Source organism: Cuculus canorus, chromosome 1 (genome assembly GCF_017976375.1).
Source record: "Cuculus canorus isolate bCucCan1 chromosome 1, bCucCan1.pri, whole genome shotgun sequence".
Lineage (NCBI taxonomy): Eukaryota > Metazoa > Chordata > Aves > Cuculiformes > Cuculidae > Cuculus > Cuculus canorus.
The window spans coordinates 32,006,477-32,020,314 of record NC_071401.1 but is presented as its reverse complement, the minus strand read 5'-3'; the positions used below and the strand labels follow the sequence as shown (position 1 = coordinate 32,020,314).

Below are 13,838 nucleotides of genomic sequence, written 5' to 3'. Positions count from 1 at the left end.
GCACAACATTAATCCTGACTGTACTGTTCTCCCTTTCTGCTAACTCTTCAGTATGGATGCAACTGACAGTAGGAGTTTCTGAAGACTCAAAGGAACGCTCAGGTCCCAAAAAACACCAGGTCAGGCATCCTTCAGTCAGCTACAAAGAAAAGGAGGACTGGAGTTGGGAACTCCTTGAGGCAATCCAGGCTATTGTTTAATTTAATTACCCTGTTCCACGTAGTTCAGAAAAATCAAGCATCAAGACATGACCTTCATAATACGGCTCCAACTCTTCAGTAACCATGTTTACCTTTTCTCTCTGAATTGCTTTCTTTTTCAGGATCTCAGCTTCTTCAGCTGCCTTTTTTGCCTTTACATATTCTTCTCTCTTGTGCTGTATGACATAAATACAGGAAACTATTTTACATATGTAGGTATACAAAGAATACATAAGGCAACTTGGATTGACTCTTGTACTGCACATCTTTCAAACCTCAAGTGTCTTTGAAGAAAGTTTCCAGAATTTTTGCTTAAAATGAGGCACTGAATAAAGCAGACTCTGCACCAGCTACTCCAATATTGGAATTATGAAGGCTGAGAAATATAGGACTGATAAATGAGCATCCGTGCAAGGAATCACACAGCTGACTGGTAACTTACAAGCATTCATACCTTTTCTAACAGGAACAACATTTCTACATAAGCACTGGATGGGATGGTATGTTGATCAATTAGTCAAAGTGCAGGCAGCATGCCAGAAAATACAGTAAGGCATATAAGTGGCTTTACAACTGTACTGGTTTCATCTTAGATATGATCTGCAACATGCGTTGCTACATATTTATAGCCAAATTTCTCATTTTCTTTGGTGCAGAACATTTGTTTCTAGTTTTCTGCTGTTCCCTTCAGGTTTCACGATTTTCTTTTGTCAAGCAGCTGTGAGTTCATTTTACAGCTGTAGGAAACACTTAATGAAAAGCTTTTTTCGAGTTCTTAAAATAAACAAACAAATTTATTCTTCCTGACCTTTTGCTGGTATTTAGATTGCATGAGCATCATTTGCTGGTTTTGCCTTGCTTGAGCCTCTGATTCCTTTCCACCTTAAAAAAAAAAAGTATAAATTGCACTTTGCATGAACATTTTAAGTTCAAATGCCAGTCATTTCAGAACAGAGCAATATAAAAGTTTGGATGTATGAATATACAGGAAATTTTTCATAATTATAGTAGCTATCTGACATTAAAGAGAATGGACAAGAGACCTTTTGGATCATTTTATCCATCCATCAGAAGCACTAGCTTGTTATTTACAGAGCAGCCACTGTATCATCCATTCTACCAGCAAATACATCCTACAGTATATGATCAGTATGCGCAGGAACTATTCAATTTTCAGAAAATCAGTCATGCTTTGCACGAGTCTTCATTTTCAGACCCAGCTCTCCCCACCTTTACTCAGTTTGTCACACACACAGAGTCAGAAGTTTTATTACCAAAAAGTTTCTCTTTTATCAAATGCAAAAGCTTGGAGTCTCTGCCAGCTCTAATGGGATACTATCATTTGAATATCTTCTAAGTAATGTCTTAGGGCTTGAGGAAGCATCCCCTTTCTGAAATGGAAATCAAAGCCTTTTCCCACAGACCTCCTTCATATCCAGGTAGCAGAAGGTGCCCTTTCCAAAGGCATGGGCTCTCTTTTGAGAACACCTAAAGCTCTGGCCATGACATTCAGCATTCAACTAAAAAAAAAACCAACACCCAAACCCCCCAAACCAACCAACCAAACAAAACCCCTTACAACACCACACATACACACACAAATAATAATAATAATAATAATAATAATAATAATAATAATAATAATAATAAAAAACAAAACAAAAAAAAAACCCAGCCACACAGAGAAGGTGATAATGGGTCTTAAGGGATGGAGGGAGTGGATTTGTTTCGATTATTCTGCCCTACTATTTCCCAAACTATTTTCTTGCTTTAGGAAAGCAAATGATTCAATCCCTTGGTTGTCACAAGAAACAACAGCAGCTACCACCCCAGTCTGAGGATGAGGGCTGTATTTTCACCCAGTGAACTTTCCGAGAAGTTCCCCACTATGACAGTGTTATTTTTACAGAAGCAGCTGAACTGATCCATGCTACCTGAGGTGCTTGAAATATCAAGCAACTATACCAGATCCTTCAGAAGGGATCTCCTTCCCTGAAAGTGGTTATCTCCACTTACCGACAGAAGATAACTAGGTGCCTGTGTGAGGTTCAGTGAATGGGAGATCAGTTCCCTAAGTGTGGAAACATTTCTATGTGCACAAATAACTCCATAAGATTAAAATTTCAAGAAAGACTGACCATACAGCGTACAGACAACCAGCCTGCTGGAGCTGTCATTGTAGAATGGCTCTTCCCCTGGTCTAGGAAATAAAATTGTTACTATACAAGGTTTGAAACCTTTTGGATCCTTAATCTTTCTTTCTTTCCAGCCTTTATTGGCAACATTTAACATTCTTGTGTTCCCTGCACTTTTCTGCATGTACTGCTGGGCATCAGTTCTAAATAAATATTTTACTCATCGTTATTAGCCACTGCCTTTCAGCCAGGTTTAATTAATTCATGTTGGCTTGGCTGTAATGTGTCAAATATTTCACTGAGGTCAGAGTATGTGGTGACTGGCGTTATATAATATGATCACAAAAGAGACTATTGCATCAGGCACAATTTGTTCCTCCACTCATTGCTTATGGAGGAGAGTGGAACTTGCAGCCTTCCTTCTCATCTGCATATAGTATCTGACAGTTTGCCAGTCAAGTATTAGAGAGCTGAAATCCAGAATACTTATTTTCCTATACAAAGCATGAATGTTAAGAAATCTCAAATCTAAGAATTCTCTAGTGTTTTGCACCAGATGTGCAGTCTCTTAAAATCACTCTGAGAAAATAACACAGGACACTTTTTTTACCTTAATGAGTACCTACAGTTGTGAAATTAGAGATGCCACTTACATTTTTTTTCTCCTTCCTTAAGCTCTCTTCTGTTCCAAATTTGTTCCTATGGGAATGATAAGATCTAATAATCTTTGCATCATTCCTCTTTTCAGAGGCACTGAACATAGCGCATGTGTCTCAGCCTGCAGGGTCTAAGTGGCACCTAGATAGTGACTGAAGAGCTTGTACAACCTCCTTGTCTTCTTTCAGCTTCTTCTTGCCTTTTTTTTCCCTCTTAATTTGCTTCTTTCCTGAGAAAGTTTTTAAATGCAGTGGTACCAGAAGAAGTTAAGACACCTGACACTCACTCAAAGACTCCACACTCCTAGTGACTGTAGGTTTGCTGCCACATCCCTAGTCATGCAGCCAGCCTGCAAACACTCTGCAAAGGTACCACAGCCAAACTTCTGTTTGCAGATTTCATTTTCTTCAGCTAAAAGCTTTGTAGTCCTCTTGGGACAGTAGTATGTCTTTTATGATCATCTCAAAGGCAAGAAACTGCAAGTATGTATGAACTCACAAAAGAATATCTGGCCACACGGCTACACATGATGATGGGAATAGGGCACCACACCAACCTGCAGAGGTAGGTTCACCACTGCAAACTGGAACTCAGTTTTCAGGGTAAAACAAACATATGAGACCTGTATCACCTTGACTACAAAACCAAATCTGGGTTGGAGCCAGTTCAAATTCTCCCACCTGGTATCTATTTTTATACACAGTATACCACCCTAAATTTATCTTGTGTAGCATGGCAAAAAAAGAACTTAGTTCCCAGGTCAAGGCAGACAACAGCCTGGACTTCGCACCCTAAATTCTCCTATGATAGCCAAGAGAAGGAAGGGGAGCTCTAGATTTACAAAACTAATAGAAGCATCATTGTAATAATTTGCTTTCTCCATTAATTTTGTCACATTTCTATTATTTCAGTTCCTCAATGTCATCTCATTTTTACTGTGCAGTATCCTCATCATGTTCTATATGGATGATGTTTTGAAGTTTTGTCTTGTTAGCAAGTTTCATTGTCTCCCTCCTATTTTTTGCGCCAAAGACATTAAAGAAAGATAATAAAACAAGATAGGTCTGAAGACTAGTACTTGAAAATCAGTTCTAATAGCCTTCTTCTTCCTTCAGCACAACCTGCAGTTCTGTTCTCTGTACGAGACTGGGGGTGGGTTGCGGTGTTTTTCAGTCTTTTAATTTTTTTTAAACTAAACCCAAAATAGCACTAAATTAAATGCTTTAACAGTGGTTACAACTGAAAACACCCGCTACTTATTCTAACTTGTCTAGAAAAAAAGGTAGCTATATCAAACACTTCAGTTCAGGGTCACTTAAGTTGTGTAGCTTTTTGTACTCTTTTTCATTTATCCATCTCTGTTATTTTTATAAAATTGGTAACACTGAGCCTCACGCACATTTAGCCTGCAAATGCCTGAAGCTACAGGGATCCCTTCCGCCTCTTCAGGAGCCAGTCATCAGGAAACCACATGTACTGGCCCATAACACAGAGGAGTTTTCTTATGAGTAACTGGAGGGTCTCCAACACATGCTATCCATCTGCAAGCTAATGCGAGGTGTGCACCCCATCAGAGACATCAACCACAGACAACATCACCAGCAGGGGGGATAATACACCTCTTTATCCCAAATGTTAGTATAGATTTTATGCCCTGATCCCGACTGATTTCTTGAATGTCAATCTATACTGTTTTGTTTCAGAAACATCTTCATTGCCATGACTATCAAAAAGCACAGAGCACAGTAGGCTCATGTTAACCCTTATTGACACTGCATCTCTTTAACAAGAAGTATGAGACAAAACCCTAAAAATGTCTCATATGAATTTTGCAATTCATAATTTACATTACTTACCCAGTCTCTGTGGAGCCAACTTAACTGGCCCTGGCCTGTGCTCTTTCTTCCACTGCTCCAAGTCATTTAACTCTCTCCTAGCAACTGAGCAGGTACAAAAAGAAACAAATATGTAAAAGGTAAAGGCAGCACTAAAAAACCAAACAGTTTTGTTAATTGTATCTAACCCTGAGGAACCATCCAGGAACAGACAAACTTGTTCTTAAGGGGTGCAGACAATCCCCAGGAGGTCACACAGTCACTGCAAAATCAGCTAACAAGGCAAATATTTTGCCGAGCTCTGTATAGTAAGCAAACTCTAGGACTCAACCCCAAAAGCAAAACAAAACCAGCTAAGGGACTAGCTTTAGTTGAATAGACTGCTTTTTAACCCCTGGGAACCTGTAGGTAAATGCCACAACATTTATTCCTGCAGGTGAAGCAGACATTGTTACAATTAAGTTGTTATTGCTGCATGCAGGGAAACGCTTGTTGTGTAACAGTCCTTAGCAGGGAAATGAAGAAAAAGTAATTTTCCCTCCATCCCAACCACATCCTCCCTAAGTAAAAACAGGAGCAATGCATGATTCAGCTTTAAATTAAGACACTCAAGCTGAGAGAGTTTGGGTTGTTCAGTCTAGAAAAGAGAAGGCTCCGGGGAGACCTTATAGCAGCCTTCCCCCCCCTTAAAGGGGGCCTACAGAAAAGCTGGGAAGGGGCTCTTTATCCTGGAGTGCAGGGATATAATGAGGGGTAACTGTTTTAAGCTGAAAGAGGGTAAATTTAGATTAAATATTAGGAAGAATATTTTTACTGTGAGCGTGGTGAGGCACTGGAACAGGTTGCCTAGACGAGTCACGGAAGCTCTGGAGGTGTTCAAGGCCAGGTTGAATGAGGCTTTCAGCAACTTGATCTAGTGGAAAGTATCCCTGGCCATGGCAGGACATTGGAAATGGACGATCTTTAAAGTCCCTTCCAATCCAAACCATTCTGTGATTCTATGATATTTTCTATCTAAAATGTTCTTTTATATCTTCAATAGAAGATCCACCTACAATCCTTAAACAGAGATTCAAGAACCAACAGTGGTTCCAGTACTTCCCAAAACATTTCCTATGTATATTTTTCTTCTTTCTCCCCCTAAACTGGACAGCGTTCAAAGTTGCGTTCTCCAATTTTAATTCAATACTGTAAAAGCAGAATAGAGCTAATTCCAGCTGAGTCTTGTAGATGCGAGCTGGAATAGCTCCAGCACTGAAATTACCAAAAACCTTTTCCTGAACGAGACTTATTGATGAGAAGTTAATCTTAAGAGAAGCCTCCACAACAATGGAGAATGCTCGTAGCACTGACTTTACTGTCACGGCTGCACATATAAAAGCATTGTAAAAATGAGGATAAAAGCAGCAAGGGTGCTAAAGTAAACACTTTAAAGTAAACACCTATCTGCCGAATCCCAGACCCTCAAAGTCAGGAGCTAAGAGAGATGCAACGCCCCTCTGGCACTGCTGCACAAAATTATTCAAGTAGAAAAAAATGTGTTACCATATTAGACAACTCAACTTACCTTGCTGTAACTTGTTTCTTCTCATTTCATTTGGAGTTATCACAATATATGGCCTGACACTAAAATGAAAAAGAATATTCTCAATGATCCTGTCTACAGAAAAGCAGGACTGGAAGGGGTTTCCTTCATCAGCAAGGTCAGTTTTCTGCAAATAACTTCATATTAAAAACGGCATTTATTTTGATTCAGATATTCAGGAATTTTTGGTAAACACTCTAGAAATACTTACTATATGTGGAATCGGCTGCAAATACCAAGGGTAACATTTTCAGACACTTTTAGCATAATCTTCACTTTTCTTATTGAAGTCTGACTCTAGACTGCTGACCTCAAATCTCAGTTGTTTCAAATCAAATCACTTCCTTGAATCAAACAGTTCCATGTGGTGGATAACTACTTCCACAGCTTGCTCAAGCACAGAGGAAAACCATTGTCTACTGGGAAGAGCACTGGGGTCATAGTCGTACTCCATACTGAGGGGGCACCAAGCACCTCAGAGATTTAGGCAGTCTGCCACAAAGTTGTCCAAGGAGCATGCAAAATCATACAATTTGTGATGCACCCAGGTGACTTGCTTTCAGCCAGAGCCTCAGTTTCCTTGTCAGCCTTGTGTTTGTCAAACGCTAGGAATTCTTTGGACACATTTATCTTGCTGTCAAGCCTAAGGTCTGTCTCACTAAATCAGGACAAAGGCCTTGTTTTGCCAGACTTAATTCAAAATGCAATTGTTGTCTTAGGGAGCTATCAATCTAACATGACAGCAAAGAACCAGGACAGCGTTCAGAGTGTATTAGAGACTCGAACCGATCAAAAGAGCGATGAAAACATCACTCACATCTTGGAGAAAACAAAAGGTTTTATCTACATGGTGTATTGTGTGGTTACAAGTTTACACTGCTCCTGCTCAGCAGAAGATAAGCCACAGGGATGCAGGTTTACCAGAAATGCACTAAGCAGCAGTTGGCTTCACGTGTGTGACTAAGCTCCCATCTCTCTGCAGTATTTGGCAGGGTTTTATCTGCACGCATGGGCACAAATATTTTATTTGACTTCATTGCAGGGAAGGCCCAAGGAGAAGAGCAGAAAACAAAGAATAATGAGGGGTGAAGGCTGAGCCTCTTAAAAGAAGAAAGGGCCACAGAGGGTGGCTAAAGGACCAGCTGAGAAGCAGAGTTGGCTGTGGAAAAGTAATGAGAGAATGAGACTCGAGACCAAGGCTAAAAAAGAGAATAAAAATCAAGCAAAGAGATCAAAGTGCTAAAGCTGCCTGCTGCTGTATCATTGTAATTCAGATTTTGGGAAGGAAAGTATTTATATCCAATTACTTCTTTCTCTTTGAAGACTTATTCTACGTGGATGTGGATTAATTTATGAGATTAAATTAGTAAAAATAGAGCTGCAAGCTTTAACGATGCCATTTAATATAGTCCCTTCCTGCCAGCTTACTCTGCTGCGTGAAACTGTTCTTCACCTCTCTGCCGAATCCCAGACCCTCAAAGTCAGGAGCTAAGAGAGCTGCAACGCCCCTCTGGCACTGCTGCACAAATCCAACAGTTACTTAAAAGAAGTGTTGACAACCCATTTTGCTTATAGCACAAGGTTCCCCATCGCTGATGTTTTTTCAGATTTTTCTTTATTTGACTGAATAGTAGTATTTACAATTTATCCCAAACTACCTTTGAAAAGCTGTTGTACAGTTTATCAGTTTCAAGAATTTTTTGGAGTAGTTTTTCTTGGCTCTTTCAGATATTAAGATCATATTTCTCTCAAATTAAAAGAAAAATTACAAAGTACCTTTTAGACTCCCCTCCCTTTGTCAGTGAAAAATATGGTTGGAATTGTGAGTTGCTAGACTACATACTTTTCCCAAAGGAAACATCAGTGCATCTCAGACATCCCACTGCTTCACAGCACTAGAGGGCGTTAAAGTTTTTATGTCATCAGCTGTACTTTGATCACTTCAGTTTTTGTTCAGTTGTGTTTTTTTTTTTTAAATTAGGAATCAAAAAGAAATCAGGGACCTTTGTGTATCTGCACATTTATGAGAAATCACAGCATCAAATACAGCTTTTAGGCTGTGAATAATTTCCTTTCTTTGTTCTTTATTTTTGGATGGAAGACTGAGTCCAGAAAGCCAGGTGCTTCTGGAATCATGCTTCTGACATCTGACCATAGTTGTTACTCAGGATCTCAGAAGGATGATACATGAAATATATTAGCAAAGATCAATCAATTTACAAAAGGGATAGAGGTGACTCTATACTTACCAAAGCTGAGCTCTGTTTTCCAAAGAGCTGTATAAAAGTCATCGTGGTTAAGAGTGCTTACTTAAAGGCAAATTTCCTTTACATGCGATTATAATAAAGGCAAGTTAAAACAAAAAGAGGATGTGAAGTTTCCAGTGGGGGAGGGAAAGTCAGAAGAGTACGTCAACTTTTGATTGTCTTTTATCCAGTGCTTGTACTACACGCTCTGTTTTAATTCAAGTTAAAAAAAAAAAAAAAAGGAAAACTCAGCAGTGGTCACCATTTTCCAGTCTTCACCTTGGTCTCTGGAAAGACAGACACATAAGAGTATAGCTTTGAGTATTGGGACTGGGGGAAAGAAGAGCGAGCCCATGGTAAACTTCTTGTGTGGTGGGTGAAAAGTCGGGGTATGAACTAGTTCTTGCCTTTCAAATTCACAGCAGGAGAGGAGCTAGATGAGCTGTTGCCTGAGAGTCCATCTGCCAGTTCTAACATTAAAATCCACATCTAGTATCCCTTGTTTTCTCGAGCTATTTTTTTGAAGGAAACTTAACGCAAAAACCCACCACCAGCTTTCACCTTGTGTTTTAGCCACTTTGCAGGATATTGCATGTCATATCTTTGTTCAGACAAAACCTCTGATCCAGTAAAACCCACTACAGTCGGTCAATTTAATATTCCAGTCAATTTCTGAGATGCCACAGTAGCCATAAGTCTGGAGCACATTATCCTGCTACTTGGGTAGCAATTAAGGAAATGTGAAGATTTGAAGCTATGTGCAAGAGGTTTTGACTTTACACCAATATACAAGGTGCTTCAAAATCCACAACCAAAAAAGATTATAAAGAATTTAACTTTCCCATTTCCTTAATAATTATTCTTATTGTTATACAACTTAAGCCTATCTTTGAGGTAAGGTTATTTTATAAATAAAAATACAGAAGTCAACTGGAAAAGGGAGGGAGAATATCTCACCCAGGTTATAGCTCTTCACAATAGAGAAACAAATAATCTTGTACCTTTATAGATGATATTAACTTGATGAGGCTTTTTTTGGTTTATTTTCTCCACAGAAAATGGGAATTTATTGACTAATTACACAGACTGAACAGATATTAATGAGAGTAAGAAAGACATAACCCAGTAAGAGAATGTATTGGTTTTGAAGTAAAATAAAAAAGCAACCTCATATGATTTTTCAAACAGATAGACATCAAATAGGGTAGTAGTGGGAAGATAAATACCTACATAGCAATATATAAATAGATGTAGAAACATTTTGATCAGGAGAAAAATGCAATACAGTCATAAAAAAAATCTGCAAAGCTAATTTACACTTATGTTTATTCTTAAGCCTGTCTGTAACTGCTCACCTAACTAGCACTGCTCAAAGACATGTTTCCAGTGCTTTCAGAGTATAGACCATAGAAAACTTTGTTCTAATTTCCTTTTGTTTTTTATCAAATACTTCATTTCTAAAAACAAATAAACACACAAGAACTGCCCTTCACCAATGGTATTTTTTGCAGAGCTGTGCTTTTCTGTCTTTCCCCAAGCCTGCTCCAGCCTTCTACCACTGGGGAGCCTTCCAAATGAAGTGTGAAATAGTTTAAAGAGTTACAGAAGTAATGGCTGTTATAAACTATTTCCAGTTCCACTGTGTTTTATACTGCGAGTGCATTGGTACATGAATGCCGCAAAGCTAAATATTTCACTCTGTTGGGCAGTGCTGTCTCTCTGCAAGAGACAGAAACCAAGGGGAGTGTAGTTGGAGAGCAACACAAGTGACTAAAGCTTGGGGAAAAGAACCAGGCAGGTTCAGTCTGGAGGAAGAACTCAAGGGATTCAGCACAAGTATCTACATATGAACCACTGCTTTCCATAGAAAGGAAAAGGATCACTTATATTCAGTAATCAATTAAGAGAGAAGCACAAGGAAAAAACGTACATGCACACAGACATGTATTTGCATACATGCTTACGTGCATACCTGTGAGCATATGCATACATATTTTCCCCCCTTTGCTTCATATTTGTGCTTAATATATATGCTTTATTTATAAAAGGGAAGACATAGATCAAATACTGCATTCAGTAATATGCTAAGACTGAATTCAAAACAGAAAAAGGAGGTAACTGCCAAAGACAATTGCTGAATCACCTTTAAAGATACACTGAGCTCAACTTTCCATTCGATTATCAAGACTTGTTTTAAGAGTGGTCAAGTCCATGTCACCATGGTACTGTTTTCACCAAGGCTCCCACGACTGATGGAGCAGCCATATGCTGCAAACCACCAGGGAAGCTGCCAGAACAGAGGGCTACAAGATGCCAAATCCCAGTGAGCAGACAACTGTCCTGAGGTATTCCTATTTTGCAATGCACACATGGCCAGATGCTAATGATAACCGACAGACACTATTCTAAACCTCAGCTGAACAATATGCTCTGTACCCTGGCTGTGCCATAAGCAGAGCTCTGGGAGAGTGTACAAACTTTGTGTGCAGGCTTGGTGCTCTGGTTTTCCAGTTGTATTGGTGGCAGCACCTTACCAGTTTACAGCTCAGAGACAAAAGTGAATTAACATTACACTGTCTGATTCATCCTAGCTGTGTGTGTGCTCTTAACGAAAGGGAGAAAATAAACTGCATTAGCAGAAAATATTTATCATCAAAAGTCTACCTTCATGAATTTTGTCCTGTGTCTGCCACAGGCTGGGAGTGCACTTAATAACCACAGTTCAACTGATGTCTGGAAGCTTATTAGGCCAGGATAACTCACTTCTTGTATCTTGTCTCTCTGCTTAGCTAAGGCTTTCATTAAAACACCAACATTTTTGCCATAGTGATCCTTCAGGCTAAAACAAGGAGTTAAATCCTGCAGAAGTTAACTTACATGGGAAAGAGCAAGAAGTAAAACAGCAGCACAGAGAGGCTCATGAGAAGGTATGTGTCAGAAACAAGCAATAAAGCAACAGGTCTGCAGATCTGCTATTGGCACCCAACTCCCAGTTCTCCAGAACCCACAAGCTTGTAGAGAAATTCTTGAAGTTAGGATTTTGTCCTAGAATTTTGTTTGGTTTGGGCTTAGCATGCAATAACACAGTGGAAAGAACAGCAGTTACTTCAGCCTGCACCCCATTCGGTGCAGCAAATATGTCAGCGCTGAAAGATGGTCCCAAACACTCTCTAAAGCTCCAAAGAAATTGTCACAGTGATGGATCAAATCAGGGACACAAGGTATAGCTCTCAGCCCAAACCCTGCTCATAGCACAGCTTTCTCTCTTCCCTGAAAACACTAACCTACCATTAGTCAGCAAACGCTTGTGGCAGACTACATCAATGGCAGAGATGTAGACTCTGCGGCAACGTGGTAGACTAACATCAGACCCAACAAAGTCTATGAATGCAGATGCAGACATGTTTGTGCTGTCCCCAGGTCCCAAAACAGCTCAGTTTCCACAGTGCAGCACAGTGCCAGGGATGCAGCGAGCGCGCCAGAGCCAGCTGGAGCACCTGGTAATCACCAGCCCTGAGGAGTGCAGAGCATCAATATGTAGGTAGGTCAGGCACTGGGCTTGGCAACACCTCTGCACCCCCTGCAGAGGCATCCGTGTGTTGCAAATCATGCTTGCCAGCATGCCTGGAGAGCTCAGCAGGTCAGACGCTGTATCACATGAAGATTAAGACCTAAGCTAATGGCATGTTCATCTCTGCTTCCCCCTCTTTCTTTTCAAGTGTATTTCCTTCTCTGCCTCTGCACCACAGTATTTGTTGTTCTTTTATTGCCTCTGACCAAACACAGTATCATCCCACATGTTCCTTTTTCATCAACTCACCACAGCGCCTCATCAAGCTATGCATCAAAGGAACATGCCTTCTAATACAGGAGTCTGAAGGACTTCCATCCCTCCTACACATATTATGAGGAATACAGCAATACCCATCACCCAGACTACCAAATCTCACTGTGTAGTTATCCTCTTACATGGACTCAGCCACCAAACACATGGCTGGAGATAAGGCTGGTTACTGACCACATTGAAGCCAGGTATCTCTGAATCGTCCCACTGGGCTGTAGAGATTAGTCCATCGATCAGTCTGAAAGATAGGGAGCTGGAAGATCTCTCCTTTGCGGCAAATACGGAACTCAACTCTAATCAGATTGTCCGTAATCCAAATTACCCTTCTAGCTCTTCCACCAGTGGCAGGGCAGTGAGCAAAACAAACATCTTGTTAAGCATCCACATCCAGTTTCGTACACTAATTTGATGTTTTAAAAAGAAACTTCAAATAGTAAAGGAAAACAAAATTTTCAGAAGAACTGCCAAATATAGTCTATCAGCAAAAGATTGAGAAGTCTTACAACACCACAGATATATATTTTTTTTAAATTCAGGATAAAGATTGGAAAATGAAGGAAAGAAAGCCCTGATGGATTTGACTCCCGCAGTCAAAGAATACAATTTTGTGAGTCAAGCATTCTAGTAACTTCGCTCTCCTCACATGAACTCATGAGGGGCCATTATCAGCTGTGTGACAATATATCTTCACATTTGGTTATTTTGAACTTGATTTTTTAAAATAGATTTTACTAGAACAAATATTACTCTTGCCAGCTTTAAAGGTGCCAAGGACAGACTTCTCACTTTAGGCATTTTTTTTTTCAGACACTAGCTATACTTCAGCCTCTAATTTCCACACTTCCCTCCACCTTTTATTCTGTACAGACTTTTGTTTCAGAATAGATATGAACAGGGGCAATTTGGGAATTCACTTTCTACTAGTTAATTTCATGGCACTTAGCAGGCACAGTGAAGTAACTTAAATGCAAGCTTATTATTATAAGCAGTTTCAAGCACTTGTCATCCTGGTGATTTTGTCTCCGTAGCCTGAAACCACATCTTATATAGAACTGGAGGGGGACGTACAAAGTTTCATTTCAATTTTGCATTTGAACAAGTATTTTTCTTAACTTAATTAGGGCCATTTTATTATCACTTCTCAGCCTTGACATATCACATAAGGACTTTTCCAAAGAAAGAAAAAAATTACCTCTAATATCAGTTGCCTACCTTGTACTTTTTCAGAAAGCCAAGTTTAAATACCAACCAGTGGATGAGTCTACAACATGTCATCTCCCACACGTTTCACGTGTCCAGTCTACATGAAAGGTCATCTGATCTCACCTTAAGATGC

The 13,838-nt window shown here is 39.7% G+C and overlaps 1 protein-coding gene across 2 annotated transcripts in view; it reads right to left on the bottom strand.

The window, feature by feature from the left end:
- EPSTI1 (epithelial stromal interaction 1) overlaps positions 1-13,838 on the bottom strand; it is a 50,930-nt gene that overhangs the window by 34,437 nt on the left and 2,655 nt on the right. For both annotated transcript variants that reach the window (XM_054079653.1, XM_054079661.1), the window contains exons 2-5: positions 6,395-6,453; positions 4,849-4,932; positions 1,009-1,082; positions 293-376 (exon numbers count right to left, since the gene is read on the bottom strand). In XM_054079653.1, coding sequence (XP_053935628.1) covers positions 293-376; positions 1,009-1,082; positions 4,849-4,932; positions 6,395-6,453 — 301 coding nt within the window. The remainder of the gene's footprint in view (positions 1-292; positions 377-1,008; positions 1,083-4,848; positions 4,933-6,394; positions 6,454-13,838) is intronic.